This window comes from Salmo trutta, chromosome 10 (assembly GCF_901001165.1).
Source record: "Salmo trutta chromosome 10, fSalTru1.1, whole genome shotgun sequence".
NCBI lineage: Eukaryota > Metazoa > Chordata > Actinopteri > Salmoniformes > Salmonidae > Salmo > Salmo trutta.
The window spans coordinates 46,132,598-46,156,860 of NC_042966.1; the positions used below are offsets into that span (position 1 = coordinate 46,132,598).

Sequence of the window (24,263 nt, forward strand, 5' to 3'; positions counted from 1 at the left end):
AGTAGCTGTGGTCAGTAGCTGTGGTCAGTAGTTGTGGTATGTAGTGGTCAGTAGTTGTGGTCAGTAGTTGTGGTATGTAGTGGTCAGTAGTTGTGGTCAGTAGTTGTGGTATGTAGTGGTCAGTAGTTGTGGTCAGTAGTTGTGGTATGTAGTGGTCAGTAGTTGTGGTCAGTAGTTGTGGTATGTAGTGGTCAGTAGTTGTGGTCAGTAGTTGTGGTATGTAGTTGTGGTGTGTGTGTCACCACTCAGGTGTGTGTGTGTCACCACTCAGGTGTGTGTGTGTGTGTCACCACTCAGGTGTGTGTGTGTGTGTCACCACTCAGGTGTGTGTGTGTGTGTGTCACCACTCAGGTGTGTGTGTGTGTGTCATCACTCAGGTGTGTGTGTGTCTGTGTGTGTCACCACTCAGGTGTGTGTGTGTATGTCACCACCCAGGTGTGTGTCTGTCAGGTAGGGTATAATAGTGGGAATCGGGTTACCAAGATGTACGACCCAAACTCACTCCCGTGTTCTGGGATAAATAACTGCGACAAACCAATAAATGATTCCTATGAACAGCATGGCGTGAAATGGAACTGTTAAATGATATGTGATGTCTAAATCAGTCTCCTCTATGACCTTCTCTACGACCTGCATGACTAATCATCAACGCTCAGGGTCAGACAATGTCTAAATCAGTCTCCTCTATGACCTTCTCTACGACCTGCATGACTAATCATCAACGCTCAGGGTCAGACAATGTCTAAATCAGTATGGAGTGTGGTTGGAATGGTTTAGACAGACTGAGTGAGCTTTTCCACCATCCACCATGCAGTGCGGGTAGCTAAAGTGGTGCTGCCTTTGTTATGAAATGATCAACTTTACCCTCTATATCTACTGATTGTTTCAAAACTACCAGGACTCTTTCTGATGGTGAACCTGACCAATCTAAATGTAACCTAAGCCCTGTTTTGCATGTAGCGGTAGCTTAGGCTATTTTTATACCGGTAAAACACAATTTTTGATAAAAAAAATAACATAGCAAATTAAGTTGGTTGTCACAACTAATAAAGCCTAATACTACATGAGCCATTTTACAAACATTTGAATGCTGAAGGTGCAGATGTACCATATCAGGAATAGGTTTACCTATTCTGAACTGCACTGTTGGTTAAGGGCTTGTAAGTATGTATTTCACGGTAAGGTCTACACTTGTTGTACTCGGCGCATGTGACTAATAAAGTTTGATTTGACATCTAGCTGGTCAACAGCTAGGCTACTGATATTGTCTGGGGTTGTACGGCATACAAAATGACTTGTATAAATTGCATACTGCCCCCAACAGATCCACAGATGACGCAATCTCTATTGCACTCCACACTCTTCTGACTCCTCTCCCACCTGGACAAAAGGAACTGTTCATTGATTACAGCTCAGGATCCTGGGACTAAACACCTCCCTCTGCAACTGGATCCTGGACAGCACAATGCTTGAAGCATTGCGAAGAGCTGCTGGCAAAACGCACGAAAGTGCTGTTTGAATGAATGCTTACGAGCCTGCTGGTGCCTACCATCACTCAGTCAGACTGCTCTATCAAATAATAGACTTAATTATAATATAATAAACACACAGAAATACGAGCCGTAGTTCATTAATATGGTCGAATCCAGAAACTATCATCTCGAAGACAAAACGTTTTTCCTTTCAATGAAATACGGAACCGTTCCGTATTTTATCTAACGGGTGGCATCCATAAGTCTAAATATTCCTGTTACATTGCACAACCTTCAATGTTACGTCATATTTACGTAAAATTCTGGCAAATTAGTTCGCAACGAGCCAGGCGGCCCAAACTGTTGCATATACCCTGACTCTGCGTGCAATGAATGCAAGAGAAGTGACACAATTTCACCTGGTTAATATTGCCTGCTAACCTGGATTTCTTTTAGCTAAATATGCAGGTTTAAAAATATATACTTCTGTGTATTGATTTTAAGAAAGGCATTGATGTTTATGGTTAGCCTCTCTAGGGTATGTGGGACGAAATCGTCCCACCTACTCAACAGCCAGTGGAATCCCGTGGCGCGATATTCAAATACCTTAGAAATGCTATTACTTCAATTTCTCAAACATATTACTATTTTACACCATTTTAAAGACAAGACTCTCGTTAATCTAACCACACTGTCCGATTTCAAAAAGGCTTTACAACGAAAGCAAAACATTAGATTATGTCAGCAGAGTACCCAGCCAGAAATAATCAGACACCCATTTTTCAAGCTAGCATATAATGTCACATAAACCCAAACCACAGCTAAATGCAGCACTAACCTTTGATGATCTTCATCAGATGACACTCCTAGGACATTATGTTATACAATACATGCATGTTTTGTTCAATCAAGTTCATATTTATATCAAAAACCAGCTTTTTACATTAGCATGTGACGTTCAGAACTAGCATTCCCACTGCAAACTTCCGGTGAATTTACTAAATTACTCACGATAAACGTTCACAAAAAAACATAACAATTATTTTAAGAATTATAGATACAGAACTCCTTTATGCAATTGCTATGTCCGATTTTAAAATAGCTTTTCGGCAAAAGCACATTTTGCAATATTCTGAGTAGATAGCTCGCCATCACGGGCTAGCTATTTTGACACCCACCAAGTTTGGCCCTCACCAAATTCAGATTTACTATAAGAAAAATTGGATTACCTTTGCTGTTCTTCGTCAGAATGCACTCCCAGGACTTCTACTTCAATAACAAATGTTGGTTTGGTTCAAAATAATCCATAGTTATGTTCAAATATCCTCTGTTTTGTTCGTGCGTTCAAGACACTATCCGAAGTGTGACGAAGGGTGACGCGCCCGACTTGTTTCGTGACAAAATAAATCGAAATATTCCATTACCGTACTTCGAAGCATGTCAACCGCTGTTTAAAATCAATTTTTATGCGATTTTTCGCGTAAAAAAGCGATAATATTCCGACCGGGAAACCCTGTTTTCGTTCAAAGATGAAAAAATAAAAACATGGTGTCGGCTAGTGCACGCGCCCCCAGTCTCATTGTTCTCTGATCGACCACTATCCAAATGCGCTACTGTTTTTCAGCCTGGGACACCAGAGTCATCATTCACCGTTCTGTCGCCTTCTGAGAGCCTATGGGAGCCGTAGGAAGTGTCACGTTACAGCAGAGATCCTCAGTTTTCAATAAAGAGAGTGTAGAAGGCCAAGAAATGGTCAGAGAGGGCACTTCCTGTAAGGAATCTTCTCAGGTTTTTGCCTGCCATATGAGTTCTGTTATACTCACAGACACCATTCAAACAGTTTTAGAAACTTTAGGGTGTTTTCTATCCAAATCAAACAATTATATGCATATTCTAGTTTCTGGGCAGTAGTAATAACCAGATTAAATCGGGTACATTTTTTATCCGGCCGTGCAAATACTGCCCCCTACCCTAGAGAGGTTAAGTACAGTCGTGCAACGATTGTGCTTTTTGTTGCAAGAGAAGTGACACATTTTCCCTAGTTAAAAGAAGTATAACAGAACTCATATGGCAGGCAAAATTTAACAGAGGGGATCAAGCTGATTCTATACCATTTAACAGAGCGGATCAAGCTGATTCTATACCATTTAACAGAGGGGATCAAGCTGATTCTATACCATTTAACAGAGGGGATCAAGCTGATTCTATACCATTTAACAGAGGGGATCAAGCTGATTCTATACCATTTAACAGAGGGGATCAAGCTGATTCTATACCATTTAACAGAGGGGATCAAGCTGATTCTATACCATTTAACAGAGGGGATCAAGCTGATTCTATACCATTTAACAGAGGGGATCAAGCTGATTCTCTACCATTTAACAGAGGGGATCAAGCTGATTCTATACCATTTAACAGAGTCCAGTTCATGAAGGAAGACTTGCTCATGACATTTCTATGACAAATCAGGACAGGATGTTCCACTGAGCAGCCATTACGAACACAGGATGTAAAACAGTGATCACTAAGGACATTACAGAAAACACCAGACTGATACCTACCAGGATTATTTGTGAGGATCAAGGCAATCAGGGCACGGCAGAGGACAGGGAGAGCTCTGCAGTGCTGATTTATGAATGTGCATCAGATGGCAACAAGATCCTTTTATACAGCAATTTCATCAGGTAACATGAACACAAAGCCAGCGAGAGGTGGTCAGAATAGGATGGGAGGCCAAAAGTCTGTGTAACCAATAGAGAGTCAGAATCCCGAGTGTGGGAACAAACAGTTGGTCCCACGGTTCGCTAAAGAAAGTTTGTTGTCAACAAAGTATGCAGGAGTCATGAGGCAAATAGCAAAATGCACACACAAAAAAGGGTCATATATTACGACATCTACAGGCTGGCCACACGACATCTACAGGCTGGCCACACGACGTCTACAGGCTGGCCACACGACGTCTACAGGCTGGCCACACGACGTCCACAGGCTGGCCACACGACGTCCACAGGCTGGCCACACGACGTCCACAGGCTGGCCACACGACGTCCACAGGCTGGCCACACGACGTCCACAGGCTGGCCACACGACGTCCACAGGCTGGCCACACCACACGACGTCTACAGGCTGGCCACACGACGTCCACAGGCTGGCCACACGACGTCCACAGGCTGGCCACACGACGTCTACAGGCTGGCCACACAACGTCTACAGGCTGGCCACACGACGTCCACAGGCTGGTCCACAGGCTGGCCACACAACGTCTACAGGCTGGCCACACAACGTCTACATCCTGGCCACACGACGTCTACAGGCTGGCCACACGACGTCTACAGGCTGGCCACACGACGTCCACAGGCTGGCCACACAACGTCCACAGGCTGGCCACACGACGTCTACAGGCTGGCCACACGACGTCCACAGGCTGGTCCACAGGCTGGCCACACGACGTCCACAGGCTGGCCACACGACGTCCACAGGCTGGCCACACGACGTCCACAGGCTGGCCACACGACATCCACAGGCTGGCCACACGACGTCCACAGGCTGGCCACACGACGTCTACAGGCTGGCCACACGACGTCTACAGGCTGGCCACACGACGTCCACAGGCTGGCCACACGACGTCCACAGGCTGGCCACACGACGTCTACAGGCTGGCCACACAACGTCTACAGGCTGGCCACACGACGTCCACAGGCTGGTCCACAGGCTGGCCACACGACGTCTACAGGCTGGCCACACGACGTCTACATCCTGGCCACACGACGTCTACAGGCTGGCCACACGACGTCTACAGGCTGGCCACACGACGTCCACAGGCTGGCCACACAACGTCCACAGGCTGGCCACACGACGTCTACAGGCTGGCCACACGACGTCCACAGGCTGGTCCACAGGCTGGCCACACGACGTCCACAGGCTGGCCACACGACGTCCACAGGCTGGCCACACGACGTCCACAGGCTGGCCACACGACGTCCACAGGCTGGCCACACGACGTCTACAGGCTGGCCACACGACGTCCACAGGCTGGCCACACGACGTCCACAGGCTGGCCACACGACGTCCACAGGCTGGCCACACGACGTCCACAGGCTGGCCACACGACGTCTACAGGTAACATGTCTCAGGCCTATGGAAAGCCCCACTACGTGGTAACATGTCTCAGGCCTATGGAAAGCCCCACTACGTGGTAACATGTCTCAGGCCTAGGGAAAGCCCCACTACGTGGTAACATGTCTCAGGCCTATGGAAAGCCCCACTACGTGGTAACATGTCTCAGGCCTAGGGAAAGCCCCACTACGTGGTAACATGTCTCAGGCCTATGGAAAGCCCCACTACGTGGTGACATGTCTCAGGCCTATGGAAAGCCCCACTACGTGGTGACATGTCTCAGGCCTATGGAAAGCCCCACTACGTGTATTTCTGAAGCATTCAACAGGTGAAATGTTCCTGACATTCTGATGACTAGTAATAACTGATCCCAGTCATTCTGTTGTAACCACACCAAATGGCACCCTATTCTCTAGTGGACTACTTTTGACCAGGGTCCATAGGGTCTAATATAGGGGACAGGGTGCCATTTGGGACACAGTCTTGTCTATAGGATTTCAAATGTAACCTTGATTTAACTAGGCAAGTCAGTTAAGAACAAATTCTTAGTTACAGTGACAGCCTACCCCGGGCCAAACCTGGATGACGCTGGGCCAATATGGCCCAAGACAAGGATTATACCCAAGTTTAAATGTATTTAACCTGGCTACTTACTTTAGTCCTTCCATTTATTGTAAAGTTTCCCAGATGACCATTACAATGTCTGGCCAGATCATCCATATGGCTCATGAGGAAGCGGATCTTCTCACACCCGGCCTCTCGGCCCTCTATCCATGTGATCTTATCCCCCTAATGTCTTTAATGGAGGCACTTTTCTGACTGACCAACTGACCGTCGGTAAAATTCACGGTTTTATGCAGCACTTTGACGTCCTCCAGGATGGCCAGCCCTGTTTCCCCGCCGAGGAAGTTGTCAACTACACATATCCCATGCTTGGTCATACACGGTACGATGTATTCCCTGGCGAGTTTCCGAGGCGTGGGCCGGGTGGTGGACCGAGGCGTGGACCGGGTGGTGGACCGAGGCGGTGGACCGGGTGGTGGACCGAGGCGTGGACCGGGTGGTGGACCGGGTGGTGGACCGAGGCGTGGACCGGGTGGTGGACCGGGTGGTGGACCGAGGCGTGGACCGAGGCGTGGACCGGGTGGTGGACCGAGGTTTGGACCGAGGGGTGGACCGGGTGGTGGACCCGGTGGTGGACCGAGGCGTGGACCAAGGCGTGGACCGAGGCGTGGACCGGGTGGTGGACCGGGTGGTGGTCCGAGGCGTGGACCGAGGCGTGGACCGAGGCGTGGACCGGGTGGTGGACCGAGGCGTGGACCGAGGCGTGGACCGAGGCGTGGACCGGGTGGTGGAACGAGGCGTGGACCGGGTGGTGGGCCGAGGCGTGGACCGGGTGGTGGACCGAGGCGTGGACCGAGGCGTGGACCGGGTGGTGGGCGGAGGCGAGGACCGGGTGGTGGACCGAGGCGTGGACCGGGTGGTTGACCGAGGTGTGGACCGAGGCGTGGACCGGGTGGTGGACCGAGGTGTGGACCGGGTGGTGGACCGAGGCGTGGACCGGGTGGTGGACCGAGGCGTGGACCGAGGCGTGGACCGGGTGGTGGATCGAGGCGTGGACCGGGTGGTGGACCGGGTGGTGGATCGAGGCGGTGGACCGGGTGGTGGATCGAGGCGTGGACCGGGTGGTGGACCGGGTGGTGGATCGAGGCGTGGACTGGGTGGTGGACCGGGTGGTGGGTCGAGGCGTGGACCGGGTGGTGGACCGGGTGGTGGACCGGGTGGTGGTGCGAGGCGTGGACCGGGTGGTGGACCGAGGCGTGGACCGGGTGGTGGTCCGAGGCGTGGACCGGGTGGTGATCCGAGGCGTGGACCGGGTGGTGGTCTGTCCGCTGGGTTTGGTTATTCGACCAGCCTGGCTTATCGACTGAGGACACCGCACTCTGCCTTTGTTATGAACCCTTTCATTATAGCCTCTCCACTCCGAGATGCAGCGCTGGTCTTTCGTTGCTGTGTCTGTCCTTTCACCCAATCCCCAGACGGTTCCTGACGTTCAGCAGGCTTCCGTTTGGAAACCTTCACCTCAGATTCTTTATAAATGAGTTTGTGCATTTTCCAGTGCTGCTTCTGGTGCTCCTTGCTGCAGTAAAACGAGTTTCGACACCGGCCGCACTTGAGGAGATTCTCCATTTTCCCACAAAGTTCACAATACTGGCTTTCTCTTTCTCTTTCCAAGTCCTGAGCAGTCTGGGCTGCAGTCTTATGTTTAGTCTCCATGTGTGCAGTTGGCTAATGTTAACATGTTACGGTCTTAAAGTCCAATCCTTTACACGCGTCCTTCTACTGATCCATTTGGATGTGATGCTCCAGCCTACAACGACATAAGACCCGATCATTTCATCACAGGTGTTCGGTTGTTTACTTCATATGACACTTTAATAGGAAAAGTCGGTGCGTTCGAGCCCAACATATCGGTAAATCCAGTGTTCGGGGCGCTAGCCATCTGTTTCTCATGGACCCTTCCCGGTGTGCGCCGTCGGTGTTCTCCGCCAATGACTGTATATTCAGTTCTACTCCGTCCCTCTCTCTGGGGCTTATCCATGACTCCAATTCCGTAGCAAAATGTTTCTTCAACGGAAGACAGCGGGGAGAGACCTTCCTGAATGTGTCCAGTAGAAACTCTCGTTTTAGTCGCAAAACGTTGGGCTATGCAAATATTCTGGATATACTGAGAAGATACCGGTCCCTCCAAAGCGACAGGGCAGTCTTTCTAGTCCCGTCTGTCCTTTCTGTGAATTGGTGGATACATCTCATTATTGTAATTTATATTTGATTCGGGTTGTTGACGTTAACCGCCTGTATTCAATGTAGAGAGATATTATGCTACTAGTCTCATGTCATGAATATGCATAGCCATCTCAAGACAACATTTTTATATATTTTAAACCTTTATTTAACTAGGCGAGTCAGTTAAGAACAAATTCTTATTTACAATGACGGCCTACCCCGGTCAAACCTGGCCCGGACGACGCTTGGGCCAATTGTGCGCCGCCCTATGGGATTCCCAGTCACGGCCGATTGGATACAGACTGGAACTAAGTGGAGTTTTTGCCGTGATGTCACGTGTCCTACTTATAGCAGTATACTCGTAACAACTGAAGCAATAAGAAACCTCTAATTGATAAAATAAACCTCACGTAGCAAATAAGCCATTCGTTTCTTTGTTGACCAAATTCGAAACTCTCATTGACATCCATTTAAAATCTCCTTGCTTGGTGGGTGAAACAACAACAAAACGCCACCTGCTGGAGGGAGACACATTTTCTCCTGGAGTTGGGTCTCCCTCTTCCTCTCTGGACTAAGCCCGAGAATACAAAGTTGTCATGTATGTACATGTACTTACCTGGAGTGCCTGAGGGTGTTGCTACATGTGATCATCTGTACTTGCACTTGACCCATGACCTCTGATAAATGTGTTTCTTCTCCCCGCATCCCTGCCTCAGTGTGCTAATATATTACAAAAACAACCTTATTATGTCCTCAAAATCTCCTCTCTGTTTTTATAGGCATATGCCTACATTCGCTATTAAAATGTGTATAACATAATTTGACGTTTTGAAAGCTTACTGTGTATAGACAAAATAAAGCCTTCTGTGCACCATGTTAAATGAAAGTTAATGCATGTAATGCCATAACTGCTCAGTGCAACTTAACTGGCATCTCCTCTGCATCTATATTCACTGTTCAGTGCAACTTAGCTGGCATCTACTCTGCATCTATATTCACTGTTCAGTGCAACTTAGCTGGCATCTACTCTGCATCTATATTCACTGTTCAGTGCAACTTAACTGGCATCTACTCTGCATCTATATTCACTATTCAGTGCAACTTAACTGGCATCTACTCTGCATCTATATTCACTATTCAGTGCAACTTAACTGGCATCTACTCTGCATCTATATTCACTGTTCAGTGCAACTTAACTGGCATCTACTCTGCATCTATATTCACTGTTCAGTGCAGCCCACAAGGAGGCACGGCACGGCAGCACTCCAAGGAGGCACGGCAGCACTCCAAGGAGGCACGGCAGCACTCCAAGGAGGCACGGCAGCACTCCAAGGAGGCACGGCACGGCAGCACTCCAAGGAGGCACGGCACGGCAGCAGTCCAAGGAGGCACGGCACGGCAGCACTCCAAGGAGGCACGGCACGGCAGCACTCCAAGGAGGCACGGCACGGCAGCAGTCCAAGGAGGCACGGCAGCAGTCCAAGGAGGCACGGCACAGCAGCACTCCAAGGAGGCACGGCACGGCAGCAGTCCAAGGAGGCACGGCAGCAGTCCAAGGAGGCACGGCACAGCAGCACTCCAAGGAGGCACGGCAGCACTCCAAGGAGGCACGGCACGGCAGCAGTCCAAGGAGGCACGGCAGCAGTCCAAGGAGGCACGGCACGGCAGCACTCCAAGGAGGCATGGCACGGCAGCAGTCCAAGGAGGCACGGCACGGCAGCACTCCAAGGAGGCACGGCACGGCAGCAGTCCAAGGAGGCACGGCACGGCAGCACTCCAAGGAGGCACCAGGCAGGTGGCACGTACACAGTTGGCAGGGTTTCCTCGGGACAGAGCTGCACTTCCCAACCTGCCAAATGTATGACCATATTAGAGACACACATTTCCCTCACATTACACAGACCCACAAATAATTTGAAAACAAACCCCATTTTGATAAACTCCCATATCTACTGGGTGAAATAGCACAGTGTGACATCACAGCAGCAAGATGTGTGACCTGTTGCCACAAGAAAAGGTCAACCAGTGAAGAACAAACACCATTGTAAATACAACCTATATTTGTGTTTATTTATTTTCTCTTTTGTACTTTAACTATTTGCACATCATTACAACACTGTATATAGACATAATATGACATTTGACATGTCTTTATTATTTTGGAAATGTTGTGAGTGTAATGTTTACTGTTCATTTTTATTGTTTATTTCACTTTTGTTTATTACCTATTTCACTTGCTTTTTCAATGTAATTATATGTTTCCCATGCCAATAATCCCATGCCAATAAAGCCCTTAAATTGAATTGAGAGAGAGAGAGAATCTGATCTGGCCAATAATAGAGGTTACAAAGTCCCAGCTTTGTTATGTAAGTCTACTAACTATTTAACAGATGTTTGCAAAGTCCCAGCTTTGTTATGTAAGTCTACTAACTATTTAACAGATGTTTGCAAAGTCCCAGCTTTGTTATGTAAGTCTACTAACTATTTAACAGATGTTTACAAAGTCCCAGCTTCGATTTGTAACTATACTAACTATTTAACAGATGTTTACAAAGTCCCAGCTTCGATTTGTAACTATACTAACTATTTAACAGACATGTAGACTAAAATAGATAAGGGATTATTAATAAGGGATTATTCTTTTATTTCTGGCCTATTAATACTGTGTCTGTAATGTTGGTGCTATATAGTCTGAACCTTTTGTTTTTATTTTCCCTTTATTTAACCAGGTATTTATATATATATATATAACCCTTTATTTAACCAGGTATTTATATATTATATATATAACCCTTTATTTAACCAGGTATTTATATATTATATATAACCCTTTATTTAACCAGGTATTTATATATTATATATATAACCCTTTATTTAACCAGGTATTTATATATTATATATATAACCCTTTATTTAACCAGGTATTTATATATTATATATATAACCCTTTATGTAACCAGGTATTTATATATTATATATATAACCCTTTATTTAACCAGGTATTTATATATTATATATATAACCCTTTATTTAACCAGGTATTTATATATTATATATATAACCCTTTATTTAACCAGGTATTTATATATTATATATATAACCCTTTATTTAACCAGGTATTTATATATTATATATATAACCCTTTATTTAACCAGGTATTATATATTATATATATAACCCTTTATTTAACCAGGTATTTATATATTATATATATAACCCTTTATTTAACCAGGTATTTATATATTATATATATAACCCTTTATTTAACCAGGTATTTATATATTATATATATAACCCTTTATTTAACCAGGTATTTATATATTATATATATAACCCTTTATTTATCCAGGTATTTATATATTATATATATAACCCTTTATTTAACCAGGTATTTATATATTATATATATAACCCTTTATTTAACCAGGTATTTATATATTATATATATAACCCTTTATTTAACCAGGTATTTATATATTATATATATAACCCTTTATTTAACCAGGTATTTATATATTATATATATAACCCTTTATTTAACCAGGTATTTATATATTATATATATAACCCTTTATTTAACCAGGTATTTATATATTATATATATAACCCTTTATTTAACCAGGTATTTATATATTATATATATAACCCCTTTATTTAACCAGGTATTTATATATTATATATATAACCCTTTATTTAACCAGGTATTTATATATTATATATATATAACCCTTTATTTAACCAGGTATTTATATATATATATATAACCCTTTATTTAACCAGGTATTTATATATTATATATATAACCCTTAATTTAACCAGGTATTTATATATTATGTATATAACCCTTTATTTAACCAGGTATTTATATATTATATATATAACCCTTTATTTAACCAGGTATTTATATATTATATATATAACCCTTTATTTAACCAGGTATTTATATATTATATATATAACCCTTTATTTAACCAGGTATTTATATATTATATATACAACCCTTTAATTAACCAGGTATTTATATATTATATATATATAACCCTTTATTTAACCAGGTATTTATATATTATATATACAACCCTTTATTTAACCAGGTATTTATATATTATATATATAACCCTTTATTTAACCAGGTATTTATATATTATATATATATAACCCTTTATTTAACCAGGTATTTATATATTATATATATAACCCTTTATTTAACCAGGTATTTATATATTATATATATAAACCTTTATTTAACCAGGTATTTATACATTATATATATAACACTAAACCTTTATTTAACCAGGTATTTATATATTATATATATAACCCTAACCCTTTATTTAACCAGGTATTTATATATTATATATATATAACCCTTTATTTAACCAGGTATTTATATATTATATATATAACCCTTTATTTAACCAGGTATTTATATATTATATATATATATAACCCTTTATTTAACCAGGTATTTATATATTATATATATAACCCTTTATTTAACCAGGTATTTATATATTATATATATAACCCTTTATTTAACCAGGTATTTATATATTATATATATAACCCTTTATTTAACCAGGTATTTATACATTATATATATAACCCTAAACCCTTATTTAACCAGGTATTTTTATATTATATATATAACCCTTTATTTATCCAGGTATTTATATATTATATATATAACCCTTTATTTAACCAGGTATTTATATATTATATATATAACCCTTTATTTAACCAGGTATTTATATATTATATATAACCCTTTATTTAACCAGGTATTTATATATTATATATATAACCCTTTATTTAACCAGGTATTTATATATTATATATATAACCCTTTATTTAACCAGGTATTTATATATTATATATATAACCCTTTATTTAACCAGGTATTTATATATTATATATATAACCCTTTATTTAACCAGGTATATATATATTATATATATAACCCTTTATTTAACCAGGTATTTATATATTATATATATAACCCTTTATTTAACCAGGTATTTATATATTATATATATAACCCTTTATTTAACCAGGTATTTATATATTATATATATAACCCTTTATTTAACCAGGTATATATATATTATATATATAACCCTTTATTTAACCAGGTATTTATATATTATATATATAACCCTTTATTTAACCAGGTATTTATATATTATATATATAACCCTTTATTTAACCAGGTATTTATATATTATATATATATCCCTTTATTTAACCAGGTATTTATATATTATATATATAACCCTTTATTTAACCAGGTATTTATATATTATATATATAACCCTTTATTTAACCAGGTATTTATATATTATATATATAACCCTTTATTTAACCAGGTATTTATATATTATATATATATACAACCCTAACCCTTTATTTATCCAGGTATTTATATATTATATATATAACCCTTTATTTAACCAGGTATTTATATATTATATATATATATAACCCTTTATTTAACCAGGTATTTATATATTATATATATAACCCTTTATTTAACCAGGTATTTATATATATTATATATATAACCCTTTATTTAACCAGGTATTTATATATTATATATATATAACCCTTTATTTAACCAGGTATTTATATATTATATATATAACCCTTTATTTAACCAGGTATTTATATATTATATATATAACCCTGACCCTTTATTTAACCAGGTATTTATATATTATATATATAACCCTTTATTTAACCAGGTATTTATATATTATATATATAACCCTTTATTTAACCAGGTATTTATATATTATATATATAACCCTTTATTTAACCAGGTATTTATATATTATATATATAACCCTTTATTTAACCAGGTATTTATATATTATATATATAACCCTTTATTTAACCAGGTATTTATATATTATATATATAACCCTTTATTTAACCAGGTATTTATATATTATATATATATATATAACCCTAACCCTTTATTTAACCAGGTATTTATATATTATATATATAACCCTTTATTTAACCAGGTATTTATATATTATATATATAACCCTTTATTTAACCAGGTATTTATATATTATATATATAACCCTTTATTTAACCAGGTATTTATATATATATATATAACCCTTTATTTAACCAGGTATTTATATATATATATATATATATATATATATATAACCCTTTATTTAACCAGGTATTTATATATTATATATATATATAACCCTAACCCTTTATTTAACCAGGTATTTATATATTATATATATAACCCTTTATTTAACCAGGTATTTATATATTATATATATAACCATTTATTTAATCAGGTATTTATATATTATATATATAACCCTTTATTTAACCAGGTATTTATATATTATATATATAACCCTTTATTTAACCAGGTATATATATATATTATATATATAACCCTTTATTTAACCAGGTATTTATATATTATATATATAACCCTTTATTTAACCAGGTATTTATATATTATATATATATAACCCTTTATTTAAGCAGGTATTTATATATTATATATATAACCCTAACCCTTTATTTAACCAGGTAGGCCAGTTGAGAACAAGTTCTCATTTACAACTGCGACCTGGCAGTTGTAAAAGATAAAGCAAAGCAGTGCGACAGAAACAACAACACAGAGTTACACATGGAATAAACAAAACATACAGTCAATAATACTATAGAAAAAAAGCCTAAATACAGTGTGTGCAAATGGCATGAGGATGTATAGCAATAAATAGGCCATAGTAGCAAAGTAATTACAATTTAGCAGATTAACACTGGAGTGATAGATGAGCAGATGATGGCGTGCAAGTAGAGATACTGGTGTGCAAAAGAGCAGCAAAGTAAATAAAAACAATATGGGGATGAGGTAGGTAGATTGGATGGGCTATTTACAGATGGACTATGTACAGCTGCAGCGATCGGTTAGCTGCTCAGACAGCTGATGTTTAAAGTTAGTGAGGGAAATATAAGTCTCCAGCTTCAGCGATTTTTGCAATTCGTTCCAGTCACTGGCAGCAGAGAACTGGAAGGCGGCCAAAGGAGGTGTTGGCTTTGTAACCTAAGTATTACAAAGCCGGGGAATCTTGTTAGTATAGGCTGATTTATTACATAGGCTACATAAGCATCATTGCCATTTGCCTATAGCCCATCTATTTTGAACAAAAGTTGACAAATACATTTTTATTAAAAAACCTGATCATAACGGACACCACGTCTCTTCAACCAGAAACTACATTTCCCAAAATGCATCGCTCCAAAAGAATGGGGTGCCCTTAACAATGCCGCAAAATTGGAATACACCAAAGCTTTGTGTTTACTATTCTACATTATATAAAATAATGCAAACATTGTATAAGGTTTTTCAGTATTCTTCTTGTATCCTTCTGTTCTTCTGAAAATATATTTTATGACTCAAAATAACTATAATGGTTAAGGCGATTTACATGTGTATCATGCTTCTTCAACTTGCACACAATCACAAATAAACAGTCACTTCAGGTCGTAATCAAATGCTGCTAGCTAGGTAACTGTAAAATAAGAACATTCCTGTACGATAATAGGATTATATAGAAGTTATGAGCAAGCGGGAAGGTAATCAAATTCATTATTAACATTATGTATGATGTGTAAAGTCGCTATGCTCTGGATTTGATACGGGGCAGAAACTGCAGACGAGTCCTAATTTCTCATCAATGCAGCTCCACATAGCTAGCTAGCTAATCACGTTTGTTCTATAAAGCCTACACTCGCTATATTTATGCACTCAGCCCCAATGGGGTTTGGTAGATCAACAATATACCTCGGCTAATGGCTGTTCTTACGCCTAACGCACCGCGGAGTGCCTGGATACAGCCCTTACCGAGGTGCCTTATTGCTAATATAAACTGGTTACCAATGTAATTAGAGCAGTAAAAATACATGTTTTGTCATACCGTTTATAATGTAAATGATAAACCTAGTGGTTTGAACCCTGAATGCTTAATGGACTAAAAGCTGTGGTGTATTTAAGTAATACGGCCCAAGGAGGTGTGGTATATGGCCAAAGACCCGCGACGCGGAGTGCCTGGATACGGTCCAAGCCCTTAGCTGTGGGAGATTGGCCATATACCACAAACCCACAAGGTGCCTTATTGCTATTATAAACTGGTTACCAATGTAATTAGAGCAGAAAAAATACATGTTTTGTCATACCTAGGGTTGCACAGTTATATTCAGCGGTGGAAACTTTCCGTGGGAATTTTATTTTTTATTTCACCTTTATTTAACCAGGTATTTATATATTATATATATAACCCTTTATTTAACCAGGTATTTATATATTATATATATAACCCTTTATTTAACCAGGTATTTATATATTATATATATAACCCTTTATTTAACCAGGTATTTACATATTATATATATAACCCTTTATTTAACCAGGTATTTATATATTATATATATAACCCTTTATTTAACCAGGTATTTATATATTATATATATAACCCTTTATTTAACCAGGTATTTATATATTATATATATATAACCCTTTATTTAACCAGGTATTTATATATTATATATATAACCCTTTATTTATCCAGGTATTTATATATTATATATATAACCCTTTATTTATCCAGGTATTTATATATTATATATATAACCCTTTATTTAACCAGGTATTTATATATTATATATATAACCCTTTATTTAACCAGGTATTTATATATTATATATATAACCCTTTATTTAACCAGGTATTTATATATTATATATATAACCCTTTATTTAACCAGGTATTTATATATTATATATATATCCCTAACCCTTTATTTAACCAGGCATTTATATATTATATATATAACCCTTTATTTAACCAGGTATTTATATATTATATATATAACCCTTTATTTAACCAGGCATTTATATATTATATATATAACCCTTTATTTAACCAGGTATTTATATATTATATATATAACCCTAACCCTTTATTTAACCAGGTATTTATATATATATATAACCCTTATTTAACCAGGTATTATATATATAACCCTTTATTTAACCAGGTATTTATATATTATATATATAACCCTTTATTTAACCAGGTATTTATATATTATATATATAACCCTTTATTTAACCAGGTATTTATATTATATATATATATAACCCTTTATTTAACCAGGTATTTATATATTATATATATATATAACCCTTTATTTAACCAGGTATTTATATATTATATATATAACCCTTTATTTAACCAGGTATTTATATATTATATATATAACCCTTTATTTAACCAGGTATTTATATATTATATATATAACCCTTTATTTAACCAGGTATTTATATATTATATATATAACCCTTTATTTAACCAGGTATTTATATATTATATATATAACCCTTTATTTAACCAGGTATTTATATATTATATATATAACCCTTTATTTAACCAGGTATTTATATATTATATATATAACCCTTTATTTAACCAGGTATTTATATATTATATATATAACCCTTTATTTAACCAGGTATTTATATATTATATATATAACCCTTTATTTAACCAGGTATTTATATATTATATATATAACCCTTTATTTAACCAGGTATTTATATATTATATATATAACCCTTTATTTAACCAGGTATTTATATATTATATATATAACCCTTTATTTAACCAGGTATTTATATATTATATATATAACCCTTTATTTAACCAGGTATTTATATATTATATATATAACCCTTTATTTAACCAGGTATTTATATATTATATATATAACCCTTTATTTAACCAGGTATTTATATATTATATATATAACCCTAACCCTTTATTTAACCAGGTAGGCAAGTTGAGAACAAGTTCTCATTTACAACTGCGACCTGGCCAAGATTAAGCATGGCAATGCGACACTAACCACAACACAGAGTTACACATGGAATGAACAAAAAATACAGTCAATGACACAATAGAAAAAGTCTATGTACAGTGTGTGCAAATTAGGTAAGATAAGGGAGGTATAAGGCAATAAATAGGCCATAGTGGCGAAATAATTACAATTACCGTAATTTCCGGACTATAAGCCGCAACTTTTTCCCCACGCTTTGAACCTCGCGGCTTTTCCTGCTTTCAATTTTTTTGGAAAAGAGATGACTTCAGTGGTTTGTTTCAGTGCACAGGAGGAGGAAGATAGTGACCAATGACTTTCTTGGTAGGCTACTGTTTATTGCTAATTTTTTATTTTTTGTTAAAGCCTATTTATTTTTGTTACAAGCCGTGTTTCGTTAAAGCCTATTTATTTTTGTTACAAGCCGTGTTTCGTTAAAGCCTTTGTAAAGTTCATTTGTTTCAATGTACCGGTAGGCACCTGCGGCTTATAGACATGTGCGGCTTATTTATGTTCAAAATAATATATATTTTTAAATTCAGTGGGTGAGGCTTATATTCAGGTGTGCTCAATAGTCCGGAAATTACGGTAAGCAATTAAGCACTGGAATGATAGAGACTGGAGTGATAGATGTGCAGAAGATGAATGTGCAAGTGGAGATACTGGGGTGCAAAGGAGCAAGATAGATAAATAAATAAATAAATACAGTATGGGGATGAGTTAGTTGGATGGGCTATTTACAGATGGGCTATGTACAGGTGCAGTGATATGTGAGCTGCTCTGACAGCTGGTGCTTAAAGCTAGTGAGATATGTGTATCCAGCTTCAATGATTTTTGCAGTTCGTTCCAGTCATTGGCAGCAGAGAACTGGAAGGAAAGGTGGCCAAAGAGGTGTTGGCTTTGGGGGTGACTAGAGAGATATACCTGCTGGAGCGCGTGCTACAGGTGGGTGCTGCTATGGTGACCAGTGAGATATACCTGCTGGAGCGCGTGCTACAGGTGGGTGCTGCTATGGTGACCAGTGAGCTGAGATAAGGCGGAGCTTTACCTAGCAGAGACTTTTAGATGACCTGGAGCCAGTGAGTTTGGCGACGAATATGTAGCCAGGTCCAGCCAACGAGAGCATACAGGTCGCAGTGGTGGGTAGTATATGGGGCTTTGGTGACAAAACAGATGGCACTGTGATGGACTGCATCCAATTTGCTGAGTAGAGTGTTGGAGGCTATTTTGTAAATGACATTGCCGAAGTCAAGGATCGGTAGGATAGTCAGTTTTACGAGGGTATGTTTGGCAGCATGAGTGAAGTGTGCTTTGTTTCCGAAATAGGAAGCCGATTCTAGATTTAATTTTGGATTGGAGATGTTTAATGTGAGTCTGGAAGGAGAGTTTACAGTCTAACTAGACACCTAGGTATTTGTAGTTGTCCACACGTTTCTGACAAAAGTCAGAACCGTCCAGAGTAGTGATGCTAGGTATTTGTAGATGTCAGAACCGATAAACTTTGTCCTCGGGTTTTCGCCTGCCATATCAGTTCTGTTATACTCACAGACATTATTTTAACAGTTTTGGAATCCTTAAAGTGTTTTCTATCGAATACTACCAATATGCATATCCTAGCTTCTGGGCCTGAGTAACAGGCAGTTTACTTTGGGCACCTCATTTATCCAAACTTCCGAATACTGCCCCCTAGCCCGAAGAAGTTACGACAGTGTCCAAAGAAGGGCCAGAAGTATACAGAATGGTATCGTCTGCGTAGAGGTGGATCAGGGAATCACCAGCAGCAAGAGCGACATCATTGATATATACAGAGAAGAGAGTCAGCCCGAGAATTGAACCCATTTGAGAAACCAAGGCTGTTGAGTCTGCCGATAAGAATGTGGTGATTGACAGAGTCGAAAGCCTTGGCCAGGTCGATGAATAGAGCTGCACAGTATTGTCTCTTATCGATGGCGGTTATGATATCGTTTAGGACCTTGAGCGTTGCTGAGGTGCACCCATGACCAGCTCGGAAACCAGATTGCATAACGGAGAAGGTACGGTGGGATTCGAAATGGTCAGTGATCTGTTTGTTTACTTGGCTTTCGAAGATTTTAGAAAGGCAGGGCAGGATAGATATCGGTCTATAACAGTTTGGGTCTAGAGCGTCTCCCCCTTTGAAGAGGGGGATGACCGCGGCAGCTTTCCAGTCTTTGGGGATCTCAGACGATACGAAAGAGAGGTTGAACAGGCTAGTAATAGGGGTTGCAACAATTTCGGCTGATCATTTTAGGAAGAGAGGGTCCAGATTGACTGGTCCTTGTTGGACTATTAACCGAAAGGTTGCAAGATCGAATCCCCGAGCTGACAAGGTACAAAATCTGTCGTTCTACCCCTGAACAAGGCAGTTAACTGCAGTTACCTATCGGTTACTAGTCCAACGCTCCAACCACTAGGCTACGCTGCCGCCCCTGCTTGTTGTGAGCACTGAGGGAACTTTATGCACTTGGCCAGATGATTCTGCATCTATGTTGCATTCTTCACATATTATTTGGCACAGTATTTGCAAATGTACACAGCTTTTCCTTCTATATTAGCTGCAGTGAAATGTCTCCACACATCAGATAGTGCCCATGGCATTTTCCTGTAAAGATTAGGGAAAAATGTGTAAAAAAACAAAAAACAAATACAATTCAATGTACAGAAAAATAGTTAAGCAGTTAGATTAAACAACTCCTTTGTAAGATACATGTTTTAAAATGAAACATGTATGGAAACAGGTGAATTAACACTCCTCAGTTAGCAGGCTCAAGCAAGCTAAAACCCACATGGTAGCAAAAACTAAGTAGCAGAAATGGTTAACAAGTTATCAATTATTTAAACCCACTTTGCTGTAGGCTACTATTTACTAGTTAACAACAAATCATCTATGTTATATAAAATATATTCACTGTAATCAAACCTTACCAGAAAGCATGTAATCCTTGGCTCAGACAGTGTAGTAGTGTGGCTCAATAGCATCTCATCAGTGTGCAAGATCTTGAGAATCAGCTGTACATGTGATGGAAGAATGCACTGTGCATGCAGAGGGTTGCAGTTCCATTGAATTGGGGATAGTTTAACCAAAAATATGCCACAAGACCTAGAATTGCCTTATGTGTATCCCATAAAAAAGGTTCTCCGTTATAAGCTAACTTTTATTGATGAATTTAAACAAAATTCCCAGCCTTAACTTCCAATGGAAAATTTCTGAAAAGTTTCCGACCCTTTGCAACCCTAGTCATACATGTAGTATGAGGTCTGATATACCACGGCTGTCAGCCAATCAGCATTCAGGGCTTGAGCCACCCAGTTTATAACAGACCATATAACATGGGTATTAGTCTTTTAATTATGTTGGTAACCAGTTTATAATAGCATTAAGGCACCTCGGGGGTTTGTGGTGTATGGCCAATACACCACAGCTAAGGGCTGTATCCAGGCACTCCACGTTGTGTTGTGCCTAAGAACAGTCCTTCCGCGTGGTATATTGGCCATATACCACAACCCCCCGAGGTGCCTTATTACTTAAATATAATATGAATCTTTCATCTGTAATCTCTGTAATATTTCTCGTCAGGTGAAGGGTATTTTTATTGAACCTTTATTTAACTGGGCAAGTCAGTTAAGAACAAATTCTTATTTACAATGACGACCTACCAAAAGGCAATAGGCCTCCTGCGGGGACGGGAGCTGGGATTAAAAATATAAATAAATTAAATAAAAGTATAGGACAAAACACATCACGACAAGAGAGACAACACAACACCACATAAAGAGAGACCTAAGACAACAACATAGCAAGGCAGCAACACAACATGACAACACAGCATGGCAGCAACACAACATGACAACACAGCATGGTAGCAACACAACATGACAACAACATGGTAGCAACACAACATGGTAGCAACATGACAACAACATGGTAGCAACACAACATGGTAGAAGAACAAAACATGGTACAACCATTACTGGGCACAGACAACAGCACAAAGGGCAAGAAGGTAGAGACAACAATACATCACACAAAGCAGCCACAACTGTCAGTAAGAGTGTCCATGATTGAGTCTTTGAAGTAAGAGATGGAGATAAAACTGTCCAGTTTGAGTGTTTGTTGCAGCTCGTTCCAGTCGCTAGCTGCAGCGAACTGAAAAGAGGAGCGACCCAGGGATGTGTGTGCTTTGGGGACCTTTAACAGAATGTGACTGGCAGAACGGGTGTTGTATGTGGAGGATGAGGGCTGCAGTAGATATCTCAGGGATGTCCTCATCTGTAATCTCCCTGTCTCTCTCCTCAGGTAAAGGATGTCCTCATCTGTAATCTCCCTGTCTCTCTCCTCAGGTAAAGGATGTCCTCATCTGTAATCTCCCTGTCTCTCCTCAGGTAAAGGATGTCCTCATCTGTAATCTCCCTGTCTTTCTCCTCAGGTAAAGGATGTCCTCATCTGTAATCTCCCTGTCTCTCTCCTCAGGTAAAGGATGTCCTCATCTGTAATCTCCCTGTCTCTCTCCTCAGGTAAAGGATGTCCTCATCTGTAATCTCCCTGTCTCTCTCCTTTTTTAAAATTTTAATTTAACCTTTATTTAACCAGGCAAGTCAGTTAAAAACAAATTCTTATTTTCAATGACGGCCTAGGAACAGTGTGTTCACTGCCTTATTCAGGGTCAGAACGACAGATTTGTACCTTGTCAGCTCGGGGTTTCGATCCAGCAACCTTTCTAGTCCAACGCTCTAACCACGAGTCTACCTGTCTCTAACCACGAGCCTACCTGTCTCTAACCACGAGGCTACCTGTCTCTAACCACGAGGCTACGTGTCTCTAACCACGAGGCTACGTGTCTCTAACCACGAGGCTACCTGCCGCCCCTCCTCAGGTGAAGGGTATCCTCGGAGGATGAAGACCAGTCAGAAAGCAGATGACCGCGACACAGGAGCTAACCTGACATCACCTGTGATGGCTGCATTCAAAGGTATTCACTAGATCATTTCCTGTGGTACCTGAATTTACATTCAGCCCAGAGTACACTCCCCCTTCTCCCTCCCCCTCTTCACCACCTCCTCTCTCTTCACTCCCCCTTCTCCCTCCCCCTCTTCACCTCTCCTTCCCCCTCCCCCTCTTCACTCCCCTTCCCCCTCCCCCTCTTCACTCCCCTTCTCCCTCCCCCTCTTCATTCCTCCTTCCACCTCCCCCTCTTCACCTCCTCCTCTCCCTTTACTCCCCCTTCTCCCTCCCCCTCTTCACTCCTCTCTTCACTCCCCTTCCCCCTCCCCCTCTTCACCTCTCCTTCTCCCTCCCCCTCTTCACTCCTCCTTCCACCTCCCCCTCTTCACTCCTCTCTTCACTCCCTCTTCTCCCTCCCCCTCTTCACTCCCCCTTCTCCCTCCCCCTCTTCACCTCCTCCTCTCTCTTCACTCCTCCTTCCTCCTCCTCTCTCTTCACTTCACTCCTCCTTCCCCCTCTTCACTCCCCCTTCCCCATCTTTACCTCCTCCTTCTCCCTTCACTACTAATCATAACATTATAGTTGTGGTAGAATGAGATGCAGCTGTTAGCAGTTTCTGTTATTCTTCAATAACACAAACCCCCCAAAGCAAATCAGGGGGAGAAAAATAGGTTTATTCAGAGAGGACAAATCATAGATGTTATGCTGGGATGTAGATGTTCAGTCTCCCCTGTCCTCAGCTAGCTGGTCCCAGTGTAATGTTAATACCCAGCAGGTAGATGTCCAGTCTGTCCTCAGCTAGCTGGTCCCAGTGTAATGTTAATACCCAGCAGGTAGATGTCCAGCCTGTCCTCAGCTAGCTGGTCCCAGTGTAATGTTAATACCCAGCAGGTAGATGTCCAGTCTGTCCTCAGCTAGCTGGTCCCAGTGTAATGTTAATACCCAGCAGGTAGATGTCCAGCCTGTCCTCAGCTAGCTGGTCCCAGTGTAATGTTAATACCCAGCAGGTAGATG

General features: G+C 40.1%; 1 protein-coding gene and 1 pseudogene across 1 annotated transcript in view; one reads left to right on the forward strand and one right to left on the reverse strand.

Moving 5' to 3' along the window:
- Positions 1–6,215: 6,215 nt before the first annotated feature.
- On the reverse strand, positions 6,216–7,921 carry LOC115200908 (egl nine homolog 1 pseudogene; annotated as a pseudogene).
- Positions 7,922–15,858: 7,937 nt separating this feature from the next.
- The window catches only part of tsnax (translin-associated factor X), a 31,946-nt gene continuing 23,541 nt past the window's right edge, over positions 15,859–24,263 (forward strand). The window contains exons 1-2 of the mRNA XM_029765667.1: positions 15,859–15,992; positions 23,182–23,277. Of these exons, the coding sequence (XP_029621527.1) occupies positions 15,977–15,992; positions 23,182–23,277 (112 nt within the window). The 5' untranslated portion in view covers positions 15,859–15,976. The remainder of the gene's footprint in view (positions 15,993–23,181; positions 23,278–24,263) is intronic.